This window comes from Podarcis raffonei, chromosome 3, assembly GCF_027172205.1.
Source record: "Podarcis raffonei isolate rPodRaf1 chromosome 3, rPodRaf1.pri, whole genome shotgun sequence".
NCBI classification, from domain to species: domain Eukaryota; kingdom Metazoa; phylum Chordata; class Lepidosauria; order Squamata; family Lacertidae; genus Podarcis; species Podarcis raffonei.
The window spans coordinates 35,448,164-35,473,242 of NC_070604.1; the positions used below are offsets into that span (position 1 = coordinate 35,448,164).

General features: G+C 41.3%; 1 protein-coding gene across 38 annotated transcripts in view; it reads right to left on the reverse strand.

Moving 5' to 3' along the window:
- Positions 1-25,079, reverse strand: part of DST (dystonin) — a 304,267-nt gene that overhangs the window by 173,896 nt on the left and 105,292 nt on the right. For all 38 annotated transcript variants that reach the window (XM_053381110.1, XM_053381108.1, XM_053381102.1 and 35 more), the window contains 2 exons: positions 23,733-23,825; positions 9,900-10,066 (listed from right to left, as the gene is read on the reverse strand). In XM_053381110.1, the coding sequence (XP_053237085.1) occupies positions 9,900-10,066; positions 23,733-23,825 (260 nt within the window). The remainder of the gene's footprint in view (positions 1-9,899; positions 10,067-23,732; positions 23,826-25,079) is intronic.

Sequence of the window (25,079 nt, forward strand, 5' to 3'; positions counted from 1 at the left end):
ATTCCGGTAAACTGTGGTTTGACTTATTATTATGTGCAAACCACGCTAGGAAATGCTCATGTTTTTCATTCCCCCACCCTGAAGTGCAGCTTCTCCCAAACCTGGGTGCTACTTCTAAACTCCCTCAAATTTAATAAGCTGCTTACAATAAAGCACTGTAAGAGGGAGTTGTTCAGAAAGAAAGGTACATGTTCTGTGCATATACAAACCCAAATTCACATCAAAAATAAGGGATAATTACAATAGATTAACTGCTGGATCACAAATCTAAGGACAAATTCACATCAAACACAGGACAACCACAGCAGAAAAAAGCTGGGGATGTTTACAGAGTTTGACCATCACAGATTTGCTGGCATATAACCCCAGAATATTCTCAAGCAACCCAACCTGTTTAAATTAGGGTTGCGACTGGGTTTGCAAACCAGCTGGTATTTTATTGCTCTGACCATTATTTTCTACCAGGTAACCTGTACTAGCTGCTAGAAAAAACCATCAACCTCATAACCAGACAATGATTCCACCCAGACAATGCCCTTGGCTGTACACTTTACCTTACCGATTCCATTCTGTGTCTACCTCAAAGCTAAACCTCTTCAGGTTCTGCCCTGGTTCCACCTGCTGGTATCAAACTATTTTTTGGTTAACAACCCTAGTTGTGCCTATGGGGTTATGGTATCTGGGCAGGGTGATTATGACCTCATCTCACACTTGGTGGATGCTTGGACGTGACAGTCAGAGACCAAAAAGGGGGGATAATTCATACTACCATATAGAAATAAGTTTTTCTGCCACTTCAACAAATGAAACTTATGGGCAGCAGTTGTAGGATGGGGGGAAAATAAAGTATTTCTTCACACAAGACATATCTGATGTATTGAATTTACCAATATGTGGCAGTGGCCACAAGCTTAGATGGTTTTGAAGGAGATGCTAGCCATGATGGCTATAAGGAACTCCTAAGTTCTTAGGCAGTGGGCTACAGAAAACCAATTGCTGGTGAGCAACAGAGGTTATTGTCTTCAAGCTATGCTTTGACCTTCCCAGGTGTGTTTTGTTGGCCACTGTAGGAAGCAGGATGGTGTGGCTATGGCTCCTCTTATCTTCTTCTAACTTCCATTAAAGCAGAGCTTTCCAAACTGTGAGTCACGGCATGTTATTGTGTTGGCTGCAGTGTGTAGGTGTGTCACACGATGTGTGTCCTTATCTCTTATAAGGGGTTAGTTTAGCCTCCGGTTTGCTAGTAAAACTGAATTACCATGTAGCAAAGTGATGCATGTCTAAAAAGTGCAACACCAACATGAAAAGTTTAGAAAGCTCTGAACTAAAGTTTCACCATCACAGATTTTCAGGCATATAGTCCAGAATATTCAGAAGCAGCACTTCAAAACACTGCACCCCACAAAGTATGTCTTAATTGCTTAAATGGAGGGTTAAAAAGCATAACAAACTGCCTTAACAGTAAAATTATGCTGCTGCAGGTCACTGTTAATTAATTCTTGAAAGGCGAATAAACTCAAGATTGGAATTGGGGAACCTGTGGCTCTCAAAATGCTGTTGGGATAATATTCTTATAATCCCTGAACACTGGCCATGCTGGCGGGGGCTGATGGGATCTGGGAGTACAATAACTGGATGGCCCCATATTCCCCATACCTGCCCTAGATTATGTCAAGATTCAATCCTATCACTTGCCAGATTCACCCAGAAAATGCTCCACAACGTACCTTCGCGATTCCATCTTCTCTACCCCAAACTGCTAGACTTCTCTAGGTTATACTCTGCTCCACTTCCTGGCCCCACAGTATTTTTCAAACCAAATGTATACAACTCTAGTTGTAACCATGGGATTATGATACCTGGTCAGGGTGATTATGATGCCATAATAACCTTATCCAGCACTTGGGCATGACTACCACGCAGGCAAAAATAAAGGCCAATTCATACAGCCATATGAATTGGCTTCACATTTGCTTGCCAACAGTTAGATCCAAGGAATTGGTACAATAAACACATGAGCAACAATGCATGACTGATGCTATTCAGTATATATAAAAAAGCTGCCTTTAAGCAGTAAATATGCACAAGCGTTTTCGGGACAAGCAATTAGCCAAAACAGTTTTAATCTCCCAAGAAGCAGGTTTAATGCTGTGCTTAGAATGCTGTGTGATTAATCTTTGACTGAAGCAAGAAGAAATGGTATGGTGATATTTCTTAGTCCACATAAAGGTAGGTCTCATATTCTGTGAGTATTACTATCAGCAGAGGAGCCAGGGCTGGAAGTGTAAAATTAAGTGAACACCCAAGTATAATCTTGTTTGTTTTTTTAATTGCTGTAATTAGGTAATGCATGCACATATGAAAAATTCCTAGCCTCCATACTCATAAAGGATAATAATGGACAGGTGCGTGAGACAGCCATACATTTCTCTGCACGAGGGAATTGCTAAAAGCCATCAAAGACCATGCCAGGACATGCGCTGCTCATTAAAAATAATGCACGTGACTGAAGAAGGAATGGAAAGATTTCTGATTTAGACAACGCCTGTCACACCTTCTCATTGAAGAGGCTTCACTTACAGAAACTGTTGTGATTCCATTAGACTATATTCAGTCTAAAATGAAATAAATTATGCAAAAGTCAGGATGACATATTAAATGCTTTAGATGCAAGTTTAGCTCAATTTGGTGTGCACCTTTGCATTTTGACATATTACCTCACTTAGACAACCCACCTTTAGCCTTATTAGTGAGTATACCTCATTCATGAGCAAATAAGTGTGCATTTCAATTGTTCAAAGCAAATTGAATACATTTCCTCAGTAACCCTTCAAACATTAACTGTAAGTTAGGCCTGCTTGATTATTGCCATATTGCAGACTGGAGTTGTGGGTGGAGCTGAGCAAACTTTGGCCTGCCTGAAGTCAGCTAGCCTACTGATAAACAAGAAGATCTGAACAGAATAAATTTCAGAGCCTTCATTCACACTCTGAGCTATTATTTCACAGCAGTGGTGGCTTCTTCCTCCATCTAGCACAGGGGTCCCCAACCTGTGGCCTATGGGCCGGAAACGGCCCGTGGAGGCTGTTTAACCGGCCCACGAGCCACCCCCAAACCAAACCACCTGCTCGGTGACTCCCCACGTGCTGCGCTAAACCGGCGTGGTGCAGCGCCTCTCTTCCGTGGCTCCAGAAATCGCTTCTGCACATGCCCAGATGCCAGAAATCGCGGTTGCACAAGTCTATGGCGCCAGAAATCGCTTCTGTGCATGCCCATATACGAAAATCACTTCTGCGCAGGGACGATTTTCGGCATCTGGGCATGTGCAGAAGAGATTTCCAGTGCCACAGATGCAATTTCCGGCGTCGCGCTGCACCGGCCCGGTCCACGGAGGATCTCCGCAGGAGTGATCCGGCCTATGCCTGGTAAGCCTTGCCGACCCCTGATCTAGCAGAAGGACTTTCTCCTTCATATCTTCATGTTCACTAAACACAACGGGAAAGATCCAGCTAATCCTTTCTCTAGAAAATATTATTATGTACAGGATTCACCTAATGAGCCCCATCAACAGAAGCCCTGTGCAAGGACTTCCACTTGAACAATGGGGCTTTCCCCCTCCTCTCCCCCCAAATTGGCAGGGGCGTGCACAGTGGAGGCAGAATAATCCCTAGAAAAACACAAGGGGAGAGAAGAGAAAGGAATGTTCCATTTGGCAAGCTCAAATGCTTGCTCAGAGAGAATAACTGGAAGAGCGTGATGTAGAATTCCATCCATATAATCCATCCACGTTGCCTTGGAAGCAGAGTTGAATGGGAAGCACATTCCAGCCTCTACTACCTGCTTAGAAACTAAGGGCCACTGGGAGGCTGCATCCCATGCCTTGTAGAAATAACACTGCAGCAAGTGCAAGGCCAACCTGGCCCCATCCATCCGGCAGAGAAAGGAGCAGCTTCTCCCTGCCTGCCTGTTGCTCTGGGGCTGCAGAACCAAAGGAAGACCATGCTCTAGCAAAGCTATATGGGCCAAAGGACTAAGGACTGCTGCTGCTGCTGCGTTCTCTCTCTCTCTCTCTCTCTCTCTCTCTCTCTCTCTGTATGTGTGTGTAAAGAAAGAGTTTTGGCTTTGTTTGTTTTTGTATTATTACAACCAGCTGTTTGTACTGTAAATCACATTGAGAATCATTTGATTGATTGGCAGGGTATATTTACACAGAGTAAGTAAATAAATAATGAAAAATCTTAACAACAAAGTGCTCTCAAAATTCTAACCCCCAGTTTAGATCTCTCACCAACTGTTCACACATACAGCAACATAAGGGATGGAAGGTGGTGACAAAGTAAGTTTGCTTAAGGTGGTAGTAAAGAAATCTCAGCACTCTTCAAATCCAAATTTTTGCACTGATGGGCACAGTAACTTATCACTGTGAAGTTAAAAAACCACTTGGACAATTAGGCAATGACTGCCTTGAAAAGGAAATATAGCACAGCTTTCCCATGCTAAGAAAAAGGGAATCATGCAATCAAAGAGCTGAATGATTTTAATTTTTTTTAAATAACACTGGAACTGAAGGAATGTAACCACCAGGATTTATTCCTTCTAAGCCTTGTCCCCAGCTAGGGATGAATGAATAAATTAACATTAGTGGACAAGTAAAATTAATTAATAACTTCCAACAGGTATTGGCAGATGAAAATGATGGATTTTTCAGAGCTGGCCGATCTGACTGGAAGAGTCTGCGACCAGAAGGAGGAGGAGTACCAGGAAGAATGGACGAAATTTAAAGACTATTTAGTTAAATATGTTAAGTTAAATTAATTGGAGACGCTTGCAAAAAACAGTTAGGCTTAGGATTGAAATAGGTAATATGATGAATTAATATGTTTAATGCGGAATTTGAAAGAAAGAAAGATCTTAAGTGATTAAGTTAATTTTATAAGAATATTGGTTTTGGAAAACCGTTAGAATGATATCGACTGAAATTCAACCAGGGGGGTACGAGGAAGTCATTTAACAATGTTACTAAGTTTGGTTTAAATATGGTTGAGATTTATGTTTGTTTATTTGTTTGTTAAAAAAAAATTTGGAAAATCAAAAAAATTTTTGGAAAAAAACAACTTCCAACAGGTATCTGAGCTATACAGCTACTGCGCTTTAAGAAAAGGGGATGTCTCAAAATGTTCTCCATCTTAAGTGAAGTGGGCATCTTCCCAAAATTCCACAATGCAGCACCAGAAGGAAAGAGCTGCCACTTTGGCAAGGCAATGCACCCTAATCCCTCTTCAAAGTACTAAATGAACCTAGCTTAATAAGATCTGAAAGAATCAGAGGCATGGCACAGGCCACCCTAATATAATATTTTGCTTGTGCTTAAGCCTAAGAAACATTAGAATGAAACGGCCTGCACAATAAAGTTGCAGACACCTTAGCATTCTGAAATGTGGCATGATCCAACCGAAGTTAAACATGCGTAGCGATTGCTGGCTTATGCTCCATTTTTTAAAGTGTAAATATATAAAGCGACTTAGTGTTAAGATCCACTATGAAAAAGTATGCCTGTATAGTAAATTAAAGACATTTGACTCAACCTGGAAGCTTAGTTCCCTTTCTCAGTCTGAAAATCCTTAGTATTGAGGGCTCCATTGTAGCCAAGACATGTAGGGTCCTCACAAAATGTCTCTATTCAATAAAATGAGGCTTACCACATTCCTTCCTTCTCCCCCCTCTTAGTAGAGCTTTTATTTTCCCTTCAAAAGATAAGGCAATGGTAAGCTATTCTTTAGAAAATGGCAAGCAGAAACTAGAATTGCAAAAAAATAAAATAAAAAATCTTTTGTCTTCCTTTCAAACGTTTCTCATAGCAATCCAAGGCTTGACACTTAGTAATGTTTTGTTTCTTTCTGATTTGTAGCTGGAGGCAGTCAACAAGTTGTGGCAGATGTTGGCATCACCGCTTCTCCTATCCTCAAGGAATGTACTCAAGTTAGATCCTGATCGCCTGCAACATGTTTGAACATCACTATGGTACGGCGTGTGCCAGCATTTGTCCTGCAGCCTGGCATGAAACAGAAGTTCCAAACCAAAGCTCCGCTGCGTATGACTGGTTTGCCTTGAAGGAGGGTTCAGACTTTTGAAAACTTTCCCCACCTAGAATTCTTTTCCTGTTCTTCTGCCACATTTGTAAACATCTGGCAGCTCACATGGCTGTGTCTGCTGCATGAAATCATCTGCAGGGCTAAATTTCTGCTTCTGCATGTGGCCTTTTGTTGGCTTCTCTTCCTGTTCTTTGTAGGGAGGGCTACTGTTCCACACCTCCCCATACCGCTAAAGCTTTTAAATAGCCCATTCAAGTCAAAGGAAGCCTTCCCAGCACTTTCAAAAGGCACTGAATTGGGCTCTTAACATTCCATTTCTAATGTAATAGTAAACCTATCCTAGCATCTGTTCAGGGATGCAGCCAGTAAATATCTTTACCATTTATTTGCCCTTCTGGGTAATAATTCCCAACCTTTTCAATATCCTTCCTATAATGTTGTGCCAAGAACAGTACACAATAGTCCAGGTGCGCTCTTCACTAATGTCTCTGTTATAGGAACGATTTTCCTATGCACACCTCCTCCCCAAGTTTCTGTCCTCCTGGCTGCTACCAGATAATCCAATTTATTGGCATTCACCAGATTGTATGAAATGAGTGAGCAGTAGGAAAATAAAGGGGGGAAATGCATGTTGATTGAACAAGACAAAGGACCCTTTTATAATTACATCTCACATATGCACCTTTGCAATGTACACAAAACATCTTTACCTCTGCTGCACAAGGACTCTTTAGTGCCCATGCACAATTTAAATGAAGTCTAAATATGCATTTGCTTGCGTTGTGCCCTCCCTAGCCTTGCCTCTCCCCATCTCTTCCCTCTCTCTGCTGGTTTATGTCTCTCACTGTGACCTTCTCACTCACCTTCTGATGTGTTTGCCCTGCCTTAATGTAGGTTATAGGCATGGCTGTTTGAGATCCATGTGAATCTCCATCACAAGGCAACTGCTCAGTTACCTGGGGTGGTGAAATGAGCATGAGCTAACACAAGAGGGAGACAGCACTTAGAAAGCAAATACAGATTATTTATTCCTATGTGCAGTTAGTGGAAAGAAAGCAACAAAAAACAAACACTCCCAGATCTTCTTGAGAAGCATATGTCATGAAGACCCCAAAAAGATATTCAGAGAGCTGTTCTACTTCAGACACATGGAACAGGCAGGCACAATTCTTGTTGTACAATGTTGTTGAAGAATTACACAATAAAGAACCATTATTTTATTAGTCAATAATCCTTATAACATGTGAACAACAAAAACACTCGCAGGTCTATAAACAACTGAGAAGCCTCTCCATCTTTGTCCTTTTCTCTCGTTCTCACACTACTTTTTCGAATTCCACTCCCAAAGCAAACCTCCCTGATTCACTGACTTGGAATGCTGCTGTCTATTACATGCAGCTTCCTCCCCAACACGGCAAAAAGGCTAAGTAATGCATTATACATGAAAACAAGGAGGGGCTATTGAGCCTATTGTCTGTTGGACTCTGGGAACCAGAGGCCTAACACATTTACACATGGCTATTCTAGGGCTGCAAAGTGTAACAGCACCACTGTGTCCCACTATCCCAGAGATAGATCTCAATGCCCCTAATTGCTATGACACTTGTTCCAGTTGGCTGCCACATCTTGTAGCTCCTTTGAAGAAGGAAAACCTGCCAAGAACTACAGAACTCGGGGACTTGGAGTTCATCACATGTCACACAGGGTAAGACACCTCTCTCAGTCTCTCGAAGTATAGCTAGAGTTTATTGTATAATCACTCTCCCTGCTTCACACCCCTGGTTCTAACACAGGGATCAGCACCTTTTTCAATCGTGGGCCAGTCCACCGTCGCTCAGACCATGTGGTGGGCCGGACTATATTTTGAAAAAAATAATGAACCAATTTCTATGCCCCACAAATAACCCAGAGATGCATTTTAAATAAAGGGACACATTCTACTCATGTAAAAACATGCTGATTCCCGGACCATCAGTGGGCCGGATTGATTGAGAAGGCATAAACATCCCCAAGCAACCTCAACTCTTTTCCTCGTGGTGACTTCCCATTGTTGGCAACCCAGTTCCAACATTGCTGGGTCCAACGTATATTTCATTTAATACTTATGTAACCCTAATGTAGCTGTTTATCATAGTATATACAGTGGTACCTCAGGTTAAGTACTTAATTCATTCCGGAGGTCCGTACTTAACCTGAAACTGTTCTTAACCTGAAGCACCACTTTAGCTAATGGGGCCTCCTGCTGCCGCCGGAGCACGATTTCTGTTCTTATCCTGAAGCAAAGTTCTTAACCTGAAGCACTATTTCTAGGTTAGTGGAGTCTGTAACCTGAAGTGTATGTAACCTGAAGCATATGTAACCCAAGGTACCACTGTAGTTCAAATCCATCTATAATTAAGTGTCCTGTTTCTGGAGCAGCAGAGTATGGAAGTCTTGCAGTTCTCCAAACCACTATGTTCCACTGCCGTGCTTACAAGAGACAGACAGGAAGTAACATAGGCATCCACACAAGCTGACACGTTTAACCTATCCTGCTCCTTCTACACATGATAGCAACATAAAGAACATACTCATTCAGTTCCTCATGCTGGGCAGGCTACCGGTATCTTAAAATTTCTCTCTTCTGGGAACATGATCTCTGTTAGATCCTGTCATCTGATGAGGAAACAGCAACTAAGTTCAGCGCTGCAAGGGAATGTTCTTTTCCCATAAGCTGTGTGTTATTCCTGTCTCTCTCATATATATAGAAAGAGAGAGCGCATCTAGGCAACCAAAATTGTGCTGAGAAAAACAAAATCTCTGATCAGAGAAAGTGTATTGCATAATTTCTCTTCATAAATGATTTTTCATTTCACATAATTTGCCTTGGCTTTACTAGATCAGGAGTGGCAAGGAACTTTCCATAGCACATATGCCCCATTGTACCCAGCTATGGTGGTGCTGTGAGTTAAACCACAGAGCCTAGGACTTGCCGATCAAGGGTCGGCGGTTCGAATCCCCGCAACGGGGTGAGCTCCCATTACTCGGTCCCTGCTCCTGCCAACCTAGCAGTTCGAAAGCACGTCAAAGTGCAAGTAGATAAATAGGTACCACTCCGGCGGGAAGGTAAACGGCGTTTCTGTGCGCTGCTCTGGTTCGCCAGAAGCGGCCTAGTCATGCTGGCCACATGACCCGGAAGCTGTACGCCGGCTCCCTCGGCCAATAAAGCGAGATGAGCGCCGCAACCCCAGAGTCGGCCACGACTGGACCTAATGGTCAGGTGTCCCTTTACCTATGGACCATACTCTCAGACTGTTTTCTGGATTCCAAGATTTCAGCAGATATTTATAGTAACAAGCATTTTCAAGCGTATCTTCAAATGGCAGAAAGTTTTAAAAGTAAAAACTGAGTTTTTCGAGAAATAAACTTCTGTGCCCAATGCCATATTATCTTGTTGTTTTCCTGCAGTCCCTACAGAAACGAAATCTTGTATCTATTCCTTGGCTATTATAAAGCTACATGAGTGCTCTTTTTGACAGCAGTTTGGGCAACTATATCAGGGCCCAGGAAGTCTGATTTACCAGGCAGTCTGAGCCTAAGGTACGCCTCCTCCAATGCTTAAGAAGTTGACCATCACTGGTTTAGAAGGAACAGCATCGTCCAATCAGCTGTGAAGCAAGCAGTCAAAAAAACTGTAGGACTCCAACCAACAGAAAGCAGCAGGACACATATTGTAAGAGATAGGGCCCTTGATACATACGGTCTTGTTTTTTACTCGGGTTATTTCCATAAGCACTCTTTACAAAATCTAAACAAGTGTGTGCTTACCTGTATTTATGAATGATGGCATTAAATAATTTCCCATCTCGCCAGCAGGTAGTGAAATTTTCACAACGAATACCAGCATAACCCTCAGTTGTCTGCTGTGTCCACAGGAGCAATCTCTCTTTAGCAGACATGTCCTCTGACTCTCCAGTAACATGGATGTCAGAAATCTGTATCAAAATAAAATAAAAACAGCCAAATTAAAATAGATTAAGATCACTATTAAGAATGCCATCAAATATCAGTGGTGCCTCAAACCCTCCCCCACCCCATCTCATTATGGTCCTTCATTATTATGGGGTGGGGGGTAGGGAGCTCAATCACAGCCCTGGCTCTTTTGGGCAAAGTCCCAAAGTGGCACGGATAACTTGGCATGAATCCCAGTTCCACTAATTCAAGCATGTCCCTGGGTGGCCTCTCCCATCACGAGTGCACGGAACCGAGTCTGACACCTCCACACAGGAAGTACAGGACATTACAGAGTGGTGGGGGGCACAATAAAATCCTTCTCCAAGGATCCTAAATTTAAAAGAGGGCAATGAAGAGAAACGAAACAGAGCATAATAGCAAACAATGGATGGCCAACGGAAGAAGATAACAAGGGACGCACTCAGCAAGTGATCCTGTATGAGGCAATGGGAATAGAAATAGTGACAATTTCATCAATAAGTAAAAAGGAAATGTCTGATCAAGCTAGGGAGCAATTTTCTTGAAGTCTTCTGTTTAAGAAACTAGAATCGGCCAGTGCCACCATCAAGGTTTTCACTGAACCTTCAGAGGGCAGCTGGGAAAATCCCATTAATTTCTAGATGGCTGGAACTCTGGAACCAGTGATACTCAGATACACAGCTGAGTGCAAATAATGCACATGGGGATTGCTTGTTTGAAAATGAAAGCACATCAAAGTATTTCTGTAAGTGGATGGCCAACAGGTTGAGGGGGGTAGCATAAGCACCTTCTCTCTGATGTGTTGTCTTTACAAATGCATAGAAAAATTTAATTAGATGGCTGCTTGTTCACGAGAAATGCCTTCTCCCACTCCCTGCTTCCCCTCTCCCCTCACAAATTGTATTTTGCACAGTACACAGCAGAACTGTCAGGAACAGCACATTTGGACCTGGCTGTAGTTCTGGAAGCCAGTTTTTCACACTCCTAGCAAGGCCCCATTCAGAGGAAGACAGCTATGCAGACTGCAAGGCCTATGCTGGTCTCATGCCTGGCCCTGTCAGCCACGTGAACCACTGGAAACTGAAACATCAATCCCAACTCCCCAAATTAGAGGCATGTCGACATGATCTCTCTCCCTTAAGAAGCTACTTTGTTCTGGTACATTTAAGGACAATTATGCCAAGTATCTTTCCTAGTCGTCTCAGTTTCTATGCATGACAAAATATCCAGACCCATCATATGCAGCAAATAAAACATGTGCCATGTTATTTGGGAGAGTTTATTAAAATGCTGGTGTCAAGCAGAAGGGCCAGGTGTGCATTTTGGTGGGGAGGAGAACCACCCTAAATTTTCTTCTGTTAATTTTTCTTTATTTTATTTAAATTATGCTTCCCTCCCTTGCACCCCACTTAAAATGTTATGGACTATTTCAAGCATGGAAGGAAGTGCAGAGTAATTTTTACAGCACAGGAGATTCCAAGTGGACTCTAGACCTTTAGCCCACAGTTTCAACAACTGTGTATATCGGAAACAGCACTTCAGATTCCATTTCCCATAAGTGACTATTTGCAGGCAGCAGAACAATCTCCAAGTGTCAGTTATATCCATGATGACTCATGCAAATGGCATGTACCAGCTAGGATACAAAACCAAGAACAAAGTCCTATTTTAAACTGCAGTTGCTAAACGCTCTTGTTTTCAGCTCAGCTGAAGATCTGAAATGAGTATGTGAGTTACAATTGTTCTCACTTATATACCTACATATCGCAAAACACCATTTGCAGAAGTATAGATATGGTCAAGAAAATGACTTAAAAATAAAATAAAATCCTGGTTTAAGGAAAAAACTAAGGGGCATTTTTTTTTATCTGACAACTCTAGAGCCCCAACTTTCCTTCAGCTCCTATCTCCACAGTTTTAGCAACATATTGAGAAGAAAATCGGATAAATGTAAATGGCCCACCAGAAATTCTGTGTGGTGTTGGGGTCTCAGACTGGGCGACAATGAAGGCAGGCTCAGACATTTTATTCCCTAACACCATCAAGGCACTTTGCAGGCAGAGGAAAATTGCCAGCCTAATCTCTGCTTCCCTAAAGTGCCACCTCTGCAGATGGCAAGCAGGATCAGATGACATGAGGCATCGATAAGCTCCCACCTGGCCTCAAATTATAGCTGTTGTCTCTAGCCTGGCTCCTCAGCAATTTGTCTGAACAACTTATCACTCAGTGCAGCTTGAGATGCTACAGAGTGCCTAGGAGCATTGCCTGAGTCTGTCTGTCTGACAACCTTACAATGCAGCTCAAATGAAAGTGGAAGACAGGGAGTGGTGTGAATAATGAAATATCATGAACTGGAAATGCTGTGTTAGAAACTTTCAGGATCAGAAAACCAAAATTCAAAGAATTACTTGTTTATATTAATGGGCACATTTAAGATAAAAATGATAATTTCAAAAGCTAGATGCAAGTCACTACATTTAGAAAAACAAAATAACTATTGTTAACTCATTAAAACCAATAATTGCTATTCATAGCTTTAAAGCAGGTAATCCCTTGCAACTCACTAATAAGTAATTATCACATAGAGATTCAGTAATCAGCATAAGTTCATTCTCTTTATATAGAATTGAAGTGAGAAGATTACTGAAAAGAACCAAAAAGTATACAGCAAAATCATATTTCTCAAACTTTAGGGCTTTAATCCTATATACACTGATCCAGGAGCCATCCCTATTGAACACAGAGGAATTTAACCTCTGAGTAAATAAATACGCATAGGATCGTGCTGCAGGATCAGGAGCTCTTCAATGAACATGTTATTTCCCTTGAAACGAAAAGTGAAACATTTTATTACCAGTGTGGCTACAGATTTATTAATGGGCCCTTAGCCTGCAAAAGTGGACATGGATTTGCATATGACACAAAGCACACGGACATGTTATGCAAATTCGTGTCCACTTTTGAGAGTTGGCAGGAGGGCCCAATCCTCAGACAGTGAAGTGAGTCCTAAAAATCCTGAGGAAACCTGCTTCTGGGTTGCGCGCGCGCGCGCGCACACACACACACACACTTTTCTACACTTAGACCTCCGGGGAAACATTTCTACCCCAGTCTTCTTCCTGACACCTGAGAATTTCTTTTCTCTTCTTGCTGGACAAAGAAACATGTAACCCTGTGAAGCCCAAACAGCCAGACACAGGTTTTCTACCTCAGCGAGGCAACAGAGCAGATGCAAAATGGGGGAAGACCCACACTACACCAGGTTGAGGGAAGCCATGACCCTTTCCCTCTTCCATCTTATTTCTTTGCTCTAGTCCTGCAGCTCCAGGCCAAGCTTGGAGGTATGTGGAGAAGAGAAAAATTGGGCATGTATTTCTTCATTCCTTTCTGATCCCTGACACCAGAACAAAATTCACAATGGAAGGGAAAAGAGGGAAGCAAATCTGTTCACCAAGTATTTAACAGACATTGGTTAGTCATACTATAACCTTTTTTTAAAAAAAAACAAAGTCCCTACTTTTGGTCTGATGAATAGTACTGCCTGAGCTAAATCCCTCCCCTCTCCAACGCCTTAAATTCAAAAGTAATAATAAAATTGTAAATTAATTCTGCTGTTGGTGTGATCCTTTTTTCTTTCTTTTTTTGCCTTATTCTTTATTCATTCAGATAACCAGAGGCCTAACATACTCAGCAGCTTGGCCTGACAGCAAATTGAAAAGGAAACCAGCTTGTCTGTAATAGTATAATGCCTTATAAGCTACTTCAAGTAATCAGACTTTTCACATGGAAATCTAGAGTGCATGTGACTATATTTGTGATCATGAGGCTAGCGCATACAACCCAAAGGTTTGCGTGAAGGACTCTCTTCAGAAGTGCCACATCTTACACCTTATATCAACAGCAATAATCAGCCAATTTTATACTCTGCCCTGGATTATGTATTCTGAGGCAGGAGGGCAAACAGAGACACCCTTTCCACATTTGCAATAAAGTGCTGTGTATGCTGATAACAGAAGCTGACGTGATTGTACAATCACTCAGAGATAGTCTGAATATAGGTTAAGCCGGGCAATAAATGTACGAGAGCCAACCTGAATGTTATAAAAGAGGCACTGGTTGCTACTGCAAACCTTAGCTAGAATTTGAGCCAGGGTTCAGCTCCAACTGACAGTGCTAATGGTTCATGCCTGGTGAAGCTCTGCATGCTTCTGATCAATGTACAGTGGTACCTCAAGTTACAAACGCCTCAGGTTACAAATGCTTCAGGTTACAAACTCCGCTAACCTGGAAGAGTTACCTCGAGTTGAGAACTTTGCCTCAGGATGAGAACGGAAATCGTGTGCCAGCGGCGCAGCGGCAGCAAGAGGCACCATTAGCAATAGCACGCCTCTAGTTAAGAACAGTTTCGGGTTAAGAACGGACCTCCGGAACGAATTAAATTCGTAACTAGAGGTACCACTGTACACAATGCATTCCCCTTGCCACGCACACACAATACTAAGCCATGGCTAACTAAACTATAGCTTATTAAACCATGGCTTAGTGTTATGTATAAACTTTTCCCACTGGCTTAACTATGGCTTGTTTATTGCCAACAAACCATGATTTGAAGCCATGGTTTGTTGCTGGCTTATTATCCTTGGGTTGTTTTAACTATGGCTTGGTGTTATATGCAAACCCAACACCCTTTCTTCACTGCGGTACCGAACAGTCAACAAACTACAAAGGCATGAGACAAAAGGAGCTGGGAAACTAAACAAACTTCAGAGAAACAAGCCATGGTTTGTGTAATCATCTGTGGGACTACTTGGAATAATTTAAGATTTGCTAAACAAATCACAACTTATGTGTGAACCAGACCACTGAATTATTATGGCCCGGTCACAAATGCCTGGGACTAAGAGGTAGAGTTTTCTATATCAGAGGACTTGGAACAGCTGCAAATTGAGCAGTTCTTCTATTTAATAAATAAATAAAACAAGATCATGTTAGCTAAGATCAGCTCTCCTACAAAAACAATAAGACAAAAGCCTTTTCGAAGAGCGGAAACACCCAGCAGGATAAGTGGGTCCATGAGCTTTCAGCAAAGAAAGAATCAGAGCTGCAGAAAGCTGGGAACTTCAATGGGAGCAAACAGTGGAACTGAGGCAGGAGGCCCAAAAGCCATGAACTCCACCACTGTGTCCACACATTCCCAAACTCACTGCCATCTTGTCCCCACCCCTCCTAGTATGTGGCACCAACACCACATTTGGGAGGCTATTGCTGTGGTTCCGCCCCACTGGGTGAGCGGCTCTTGCCAAGGGCAGGGTGGATTCAAGAAAGAAGACAGCACCAGCAGTGGGCTAAGGTGCCAGAATCTAAGGATGAAGGTGTAAGAGAAATGAAGGAATCAGAGTTAGGGAAGGAGGAGAAAAGGAGCTGAAAATGAAAAGTGTCAAGGGGGGGGAAGGGGGCAAGCTGGGGGTGGGTGGGACACATCCATGACCTTGGTAAAGGAAAAGTTATACAGTATGAGCAAGGGAGAAATTGATATCCAAGTGAAATTTGGAGGAGTGGGGAATGGATCATGGATCAAAAATCCAAGGCAACATGGAAGCCAAAGAGTAATATAGGTGTAGACAGAGGATTTCACAAACCAAACTGAATGAACCAGACACCTTATGTGGCTAAACATCTCTCATTTTAAATTAAGAAAGATTTATGCCTTTATGAATACACAGGTCCTAGTGATTTTGAAAAACGAAACAGAAAATAATAATTATTAATAATGGGTTTAGGTAGATCGTAGCTTACAAAAAAAAAATGTATACATCAGTGTGTACCTTAACCAGCGACAGAGACAGCTTGTTTCTCAGTTCAAGAACTGGGGGAATTTCACTCATTCAAATCATATACAATTGAATGGTTGCATGTTGTATCCTTAACACAGCGTTCCATGTGGAAGCAAGAAGCGCAGTAATGTAAAAAGTGGCAAGTTCCCACCTTAGATATCTGAGCCATGCATTGAATGTACCTCATAGATCCCGCCTACTTACGATAGCAAGCCCTGCCCATTATCACTATCGCTGGGGCTAGCTTTATGGAAATGATGACAGCAACATAGTCTGCGGATACACACTAGAGAATGGCCATATGTTGCAACTTATTTGGCGCCTTACTCAAAATGTTATATCCAGTAGACAAACTGGATGGCAAAAATTAACTGAAACACATGCTAGGTACAACGGGTACAAACATTTTAAAATTAACTCTTCTGAAAAATCATTCATTTGGGGGGGGGTCTGTGTTTTTTATTTTAATTTATAAAGTTATTTTTCAATGCAAGAGCAGCTAACCTCAAAACCAACAGGAGTTCAGCAACAGTTATTGAAGTAGTTATGAAATACCCAGCATGCAAAAATCAAATATTGCTCAAGGATTTTAATATTATTTTTTTTTTGGAAAACTATATACTATTCTAGTGCTACGGTATATTTACCTTGCTCCTGTTTGGTAAAATGCTATGAGCTTCATTTTCCTGGGAAAGAGGCAGAGACACGGATTTCGGAAATCCTTGCTGCAGGTGGGTTTGATTTTGAAGTTTAGCCGGATGCCGGTTATAACCGTTTTCCCATTTGGGGGAATCATCAGAGAGTCCAGAAAGAGCCTTGGATAGTGCATTTTCTTCACACTGCTTGTTTAGCACACAATTTGAGCCAGATTCCTTTTCAAAATTTACTCCCCTGTTTTTCTGGAATGTGAATTCTCCTTGGATCCCGTTGTGAGCAGATTTCTTGTCCTGTGTGCTACAACTGGGCTTGCGTTTTTGGGGACTCTTTTCCAGATCTTCAGTTAACAGTCTCTTTTTTTCTTCAGACTTACTAGCTCTTCTGCCTTTAGCACAAGCACCATTCCCACTGCTTGAATCACAGCTTGCCCCACTCACCAGTTTTGCTTTAACAAGATCAGTGTTAACATCGGTACTCACAATCAGATCAGTTCTGTCCAGCAGAGCCTTCTGTATAACGGACTCATGAATTGCCAGCTCCCCGGGATGAGTTGCTGTTGCTGTCTCTTTAGAACGATTTGCTTTGAATTGAATTTCCCCCTCACTTTCCTTAATCTTCTCTGGCTCTCTCTCATCTTCAGCTTGTTTCCTTCTTGATTTCCTCCTGAAGTATTTTCTTCCAGGGGAATGTTTTGCAGGACTTAAGGGAGCTCTGGCTGGATCCAAACACGGTTCGTCTTTGTCAGCCCTCACACATCCACAGACATTCCCCATCTGGCTCAGAGTGTATCAAAGCCACACAGACTCTGTAATTTTACTAAGTTTACATGAGCAGAAATCATTTTCAGATTGAGCTAAAACCTCCAGCTTATATCCCTAATATCTTTCAGGCTGAACTCCCGGTCCTCAGGACGTGGCCATTTTGCTTATGAGAAATGCATACGCAATAAATGTTGTGGCATTGTGCCCAGGCCGGGCCTGTGTCTGATTAGACACTGAGGCTTATTTCTGGACACCAATCCTCTTAAGCAAACATCACTGCCTCAGCATTAAACTGTAATGCCGCTGGCCTTTTTGCACCGATGACATAGCATCTATCAGAAACAGAAAAGCCTCATGCAGATGTGACTTTATATGCCTGACAACTGAAAGAGAAAGTAATACAATAAAACAAAGCCCTAAACCAGCACTACAGATACAGAGCCAACACCAACAAGGCAATAAATATGTTCCTTTTGAAGTCAGTTTTTTAAAAATCTGGTTACGAATAATACACAGGAAAATATAAGATTACTCTTTCCAGGTCAATGCTCCAGACTAACTACTAAGAAAATACCAGAAATTAATAGACTTAAACATTTGACCATGGTCCAAGCACCTGCAAGTGAGAGCAACATGTCCCATAAATTGATATTTAGCTCGAGATCTTTGAATAGCAGGAAGAGCGAAGAAAACAAAAACACAGTGGGTGAATTTATGTAGAAAGCTATGAATAAAATTCTTGCAAACTGGGGATTACTTGGTACTAGGGTATAATCTTATAAGCCTCTTTGGTTTCAGCAGGAAAGTTTTTGTTTTCTCTCCTCCAATGAGTCGATATATTTGTATTTTTTTACAATTCTACCTAGAATTACAAAGCAACCCTAACCATGCCTACTCAGAAGTAAGACCTACTGAATTCATTGGGGCTTTCTCTAAGATAAGTGGGGTCAGAACCGCAGCCTTAATTATCGGAAGCAGGAATTAAGCAAACAAGTCCCTATATGGAATCCCATGTGAATCCTGAGGGGCAATTGCTAGTCAGCTGATTTGGGGCTTATATCATAAAGTCCTCCTCTTTGGACTGAACAGTGGTGTTCCAAACCACAAGCCGTGCTTGCTGTGGATTTTTTGGTCAAGTTAATTTGCCACAGATACAGGCAGGAAAAGCTAGAGGTAGCAATGTGGCATTGCCACAGTACCTTTAGGTCAGGTCTGAGGTACCTTTAGTCCTCCAGATGTTGCTGAACTAAAACTCTCACCATCTCTGGCCACTGGTCATCTTGCCGAAGCTGATAGCACTTATAGGCTCAGTAACTTCTGCAGAGTCAAAGGTCTCCACAGCCCCTTAGGGCAAACAAACATGGTACCCCAGGTGCTACTTAAATTTTTCTGCATGACTGCTTCCTTCCTGTGGTGAGCCAATCATGGCCAGGCACTCACTGCCAGGTTTAACTCTCACTTGCCCCATGTCTTGCCTTATAACTTAAGTGTCCTCTCTGAGCAAGTCTCTCTCCACGCTACCAGTATTTTGTACCGCGAAATGCGATTTCCCACTATCATGTAAGGAAGGAGGCTTCCAAGTTTCACCATCACCTAGCCTGTGTCATTTTAATCAGTCCACCTCAGGGGAAAAGTGAAGGCCCAGAACAAACGCTGGCTTGAGGCCTTCCTGGGCACGTCTGCTATTCCATCTAAAATCATTAATGCAAGGTGACATCATGATGCGGTGAAGGCAAGTCTGCCAGAAACACTCAGTTATCTCCTACGGTGTGCCATTACATCATTTTGCAATCATTCCACAAGGGAAGCGGAAAAGATTTAATACTATGGCAGGCCCCACACATTATGCACTTTCTTAAGCAGGTAAGCAGAAGAGCTTATTTTTTGCATTTATATCCTATCTTTTTCTCCAAGGAGTACGTGGTTCACCCTTCCCCTCCTTAGTTAATCCCTACAATAACCTTGATAGGTTAAGAGGATGTGACTGGCCCAAGGTCACCCAGTGAGCTTCATGAATGAGTGGGGATTTTAACCCTGATCTCCCAGGTCCTGGTCTGATAATACACCACACAGGCTTCCTCTGGCTCACACAGAAATTTGCTATAGTTTTTTATCACAAGCTCCTGCATGTGCTGCAGCAGCTGAAGTATTGATGGGATGGAGCTGCTTGCCAGGTATGCACTTTCATTAACTGCTGCACACACAGTTAACCCAATCTTAACCTGGCTGTGAAATTCAGCCGAAAAGACCAAGTCTGAACATTTTATCTACAACGAGGGGGCATATCAGACAAAGTAACCAAAATTTATTTTTTTAAAAAATTGGATATATATATATATATATATATATATATATATATATATATAAGAGAGAGCATGGCCTTTAAAAGCTGTCTTATTAAAAATGACAATCCATGATATATCTAATCGGAACCATGAAGAAAACGGTAACTGTTCACCTCCTATAGCTACAGATTAAATTGCAAACATTAAATAACTCCGTGTTTAGATCTCCGAGAGGATCAGTCATTGACCTCTTGCCTGCCGGTTTTAAATCATGAGCAGATTAAAAGTGGATCCTTGGAGAAAGGTTTCAATGTCTGGAGACAGTCCAGAGGTATGCTTCAGAGGAAGATGTTTCTGCCTAACCACATGCTGCTACACAGCCAGTAGCAGGCCCTAACAAGAGAATAAGCTTTTAAGAGCCCTGCTGCACTCATGGTGTGGTACCCCTTTCCCTGTCTCAACATCTTTGTATTCCCAAGATAAAACAACTCACTTAATGTGCAGAAAAGCCAGCCTGTTCTGCTTTAAGGGATTAATTCCTGCAGCATCAAGCATTTACAGGTGAAGCAGTGGTGAAAAATGTCTCTCTCCACTGCAGGGGGGCCCCATGAACATTTTACTGAGATGAAATATTTACATCTCAAGCATGTGGTAGCTTGTACACGTACTCTCTTGGGGAAATAAACAGAAGGCTACCTTGAAAAGACACACTGCTTCTCAGAAGCAACTAAATGAAATTTGTAGTGGACTTTGTGCTCAAAAGAAGGTTTGAGTACCCCACATTACAGCATGAACTTAGTTTTGTGATGTTAGTGGTTGTGTGGACAAAGCTACACCTTAACTGTTGTGATGTGGGCCTGGCTCAAAAAACAAAAACCCCTCAATATTTTGTTAGTGACTTCTGCAATAAATAAATAACTGCATAAGTATATTATGGTGATTTGGAAAGGAGGGGGGAAAACAGGGCTATGTTTCACCACATCCAACTTGAGTAGATAATGGATCAAAATAATGTTTATCCTAATTCACTATTCTGTTATTATTATTATTAATTGCTCTGCAGATGTAGCTTCTTCAACTTAGGACAAATACAAATACCTACATACATTAAAAAACAACAACCACCAGTTTTAACTCCATTTTGGTTCATAACAAAATAAGTAAACAAAAGAAAAAATAAAATAAAATGAACATGACAACCTAAAAAAACAAAAAAAAAAACTAATTCCAGTTTATATAAAGCCAAATGCTTGCTGAAACAAAGGGTGTGGGGGTTGTTTGTTATGTTTTTGTCACCTCACAGGTTTTTGCCACAAAAACTGAGGGAGCCAAATGGGCCTTGCCTCCCTTCAGAAGAGATCCTATAGCCTAGGACAGCTTTCTCCAGTCTGATGCCCTGTGGATGCCTTGAACTAAAACTCCCATCAGCCCCAGCCTGCATGGCCACATGGTCAAGGATTGTGGGAGTTGTAGTTCAAGCATGTGGAGGAGATCAGGTTGGGGAATGCTGAATTTGGATTTAAAACATCAATAATACAAGAGAAGGTTCTAATACTGCAGGGAAAGCAGAAACACATTTCAATCTGTTGTAATTAAATGAGGCTTTCAGATTCCAAAGGTCATTTAGGGTGTGTGACATCCACAAGTCCATATATACATTATCAGAGAAGCATCATTGAAAGCAAAAGTACTACTTAACTCTCATGCAATATTTGAATGAGCTCATGCATAGTAACACTGTTTTTCAATCATAAGCAACTGTAACTAGGAAGGAGGTACTTTAGTGGCTTTGCTGGCATGCTGAAAACACACACAAGTTGGCTTACTGATAGTAAAATAATTCATAACCTGCTCATGAGTGAGTGGAATCCAGGTGGGAATTAGAATCATCAATTAAAATCCAAATGATCCCCAAAAGCAGCAATGATACAGGAACAATCGCTCAGGATAAATTCATGCACTTCATACCGATTTCTGTTCCATAAACCTTTCACTATTTGCACATCTAACTATTCCTGCTTAGATTTTGTAATCAGGAATATATGTAAGTTCTCCAACTAGGTACTGCTTTTGAGATTTCTAAATCGAAGTACAAATAAATGCGAACAGCATAGCTTTAAATGCTCTGCCTATTCTTAAATGGCAGATAACATTTAAAATTATGCACCACAGTTCCTAACAACATGGTATTTATGGTAAATGGTGATTAAGAATCACATGGGCCACAGAATTTACAAACAAAATGCAACTCTCAGGCACTAAAGTCGAGAAACAACAATACCAGTGTTGCATACCGTAAGAACCAGAAGGATACATTACAGAAATTCTTTAAGTACAGTCAGTGCCATAATTCTAGTGCCATCTAGCGTGATCAACCATAACCAACACACTCAACATTTACAACAAGAAATAACAGCTCTTTTATAAACAACAACAACTGCTGAGCACACTTGTAATATGCTGTAGAAGGTATTAAAAGTTCAAATAAAGACAGAATAACTAGATGTAAGACAAACTGCTTAAAATAAACTGCATGAAATAAAGCTGGACAGGACTTTATTGGCTTAAGTACAAGAGCTCTAGCTGAAATGGCTTCAGGGTTTTCAAAGAAACACTTCACAGCCATTCAGAAAAATCTTATTTCACTTCCTTATAGGAGATGAGTTGCCAAATTAAACAAACTTTGTAATCAACAGAGTTCAACTTGATAAATACCCAATATTCCAGCACATTCTATTCTTTTTAAAAAAGTTTCTTTTTATTATTGATTTTTATTTTTAAAAAATATTGTTTGACAAAAAAGCAGTAATAACGCCTCCACTTTCAACTCATAGTGTTCTTCATAGACATTATGCAGTTGGGGGGAAAGGGAGGGGAGGGGGAGAGAGAGGGTAGCGATCTCTCATTCTATTGCATAGAATTTGTGGAGGGTTCTATGTTTTGACAACACAAATAATTTACTGTGGTGAGTATATCCTTTCAACGATCACAAGAAGCAGGTACAGGAGAGGGACTTTCTTTGGGGTGTTTCTAGGACGAAGGTGAAACTGTAAAGCTCCCTTGTTATTTTTGTTATTGTTATGTTGTTATATTATATTGTTATTTGTTATATTTATAGTTCTGAAATGTTGCTATTTTATATGTTGTTATAGTTGCTACTATGTAGTTTTGCTACGTTCTTAGGAAATTCTTTTTGCACTGTTTGATTTTGAAATACCGTATTTTTTCCTAAATTTTTGAAGTTTAAAATAAGGGGTCGTCTTATACACAGATAGTGCATAGTGCATTTTTTTGATTTTGAGTCCCAAAAAATAGGGGGCGTCTTATACACGGGGGTGTCTTATACATGGAAAAATACGGTATATTGCTTCCTTTGTCGCAAACTGCTTTAAACATGATTTGTATGGGAAAGCGGCATACAAATAAAATGAATGGCCTATGATAGCAATGTCTTACAGCAAATGCAACTGACCTGTAGAAAGGACACTGTGAACTGAAAACAGAGACATTAAATTTTCAAACACATGATGGAAATGACATCCACAATGGGGAAGGGTGCTTCAGAAGGATCTAGGGCAGACATAGGCAAACTTGGCCCTCCAAATTTTGGGGGGACTACAATTCCCATCATCCCTGACCACTGGTCCTGTTAGCTAGGGATCATGGGAGTTGTAGTCCCAAAACATCTCGAGGGCCAAGTTTGCCTATGCCTAGTCTAGCGCAGAGCTTTCCAAACTTTTCATGTTGGTGACACACTTTTTAGACATGCATCATATCATGACACAGTAATTTGGTTACTAGCAAACAGGGAGTTAAACTTACTAACCCCTTTTCAACCCTGGGAGTAGTGTGGGGAGCATTCGTGCGACACGCCTGCACACTGCAACCGACACACTAACATGCCGTGACACAGAGTTTGGAAAGCTCTGGTCTCCTAGGGAATAGACCCCACTACTGCCTGTTTCCTCCTGGGGCTTCAAGGTAAGTTACTGAAGGAGACAACAGTAGTAGCACCCACAGAATTGCATCCATTTAAATGCTGCCAGCACCCCTATCCAATCACATCTGACAAGGGCCGGCAGGGGTGGAGTTTCAAATTGGAAGTGTACTGAAACTGACTAGTCATCTTACCTGAAAGTGCAAAATTATGGTCCATATCAATCCCAAAGTCAATTTGGGATTCCCATCCGTAATGTCATCGTTCCTAATGTTCACCAGTTTCACCTGTCAGAGAGGAGGAAAAGAACTATAAGAACATAGAATGAGCCTGCTGGATCAGATCTAGGGCCCATCTAGTCCCACATTCTGTTTTCATAGGGGCCAACCAGATGGAAAACAGGCAAGCAGGACTTGAGTGCAAGAGCACGCTTACTTCCTAAGGTTTCCAGAAACCTTTGCTGTGGAGGCAGAACATAGTTGTTACTGCTAGTAGATAGTTAAACAACTGGAGATGAAAACAATCCTTCTGACTCTTCTGCGTGATCGCAATAAAGAATACTTGCATTCTCAATAACTTTAATAATAAACACAGTGGGCTGCATTTCCAATTTTGGTTTCTCCTCTTGATGCTTTTCAGGCAAAGCAAAGATTGCCTCTCTGTGGCTGAGTACAGGAGGAAACACTCTTCTGCCAATTTCTGTTGAAGCTTAGATGGCTAAGAACACAAAAGCATGGGGAAATAGCAAAGAGAAAACATGGAGGATCTTGGATTCTGTCCAGGATCACATCACATTAGGCTTTCCTGGGCTACAGCTACTTCCTCTATACTGGGAAGAGTTTAGCTGCATAAAAAAGCCTGTAAGGGAGAGCCTGGCCAATTAAAACAAAAGAAAGCAAATTGCATTAATATTTACATTAGTAGCACCAGCACCAGCAGTAATATTTTTATTATCCTAACAGCTCTTCAACTATTCAAAAAGCAGCACACACACTGACTATTTAACAATATAATAGTCCTGCAGTTTTGGAATAAACTTCAGTTGTATTTGCGACTTCTATATCTCCTAATTTATGCAATATGGGAGCCCTATTATAATGCTGCTGTCACACAGTTATTTGCTTATTAAGTTAGAATAAGAATACTCTGATTAAAGAGAGGTATGTGGTGCTTATCCTGATAAAAACGTATTTGGGGATATTGTTTAGCAGCCAATTAAACTCAAGTGTCCTGTTGTTTTCCGACCTGTTCATATTATTAAAACTACATTTCACAAGAAATATACTCTACACTTAAAGCAATTAAGCAAGATGGAAAGCCTAATTATAAATCTCCAAGATGTAAAAGAAGTTGTTCTTTTCTAACAAAATGGCGCAATATATTTTGCTATGGGGTTTTCTACCTAAAGAAAAGTGGAGGGAGGCTGCAGTACATGAAATGAAGAGAAGAGAAAACCCTCAAAGATCCCTAGAAATTAATAGGTCTATAAAGGTATGGATATGATTTAAGTAAATTTTTAAAAGCCAAACAATTACTTAGCA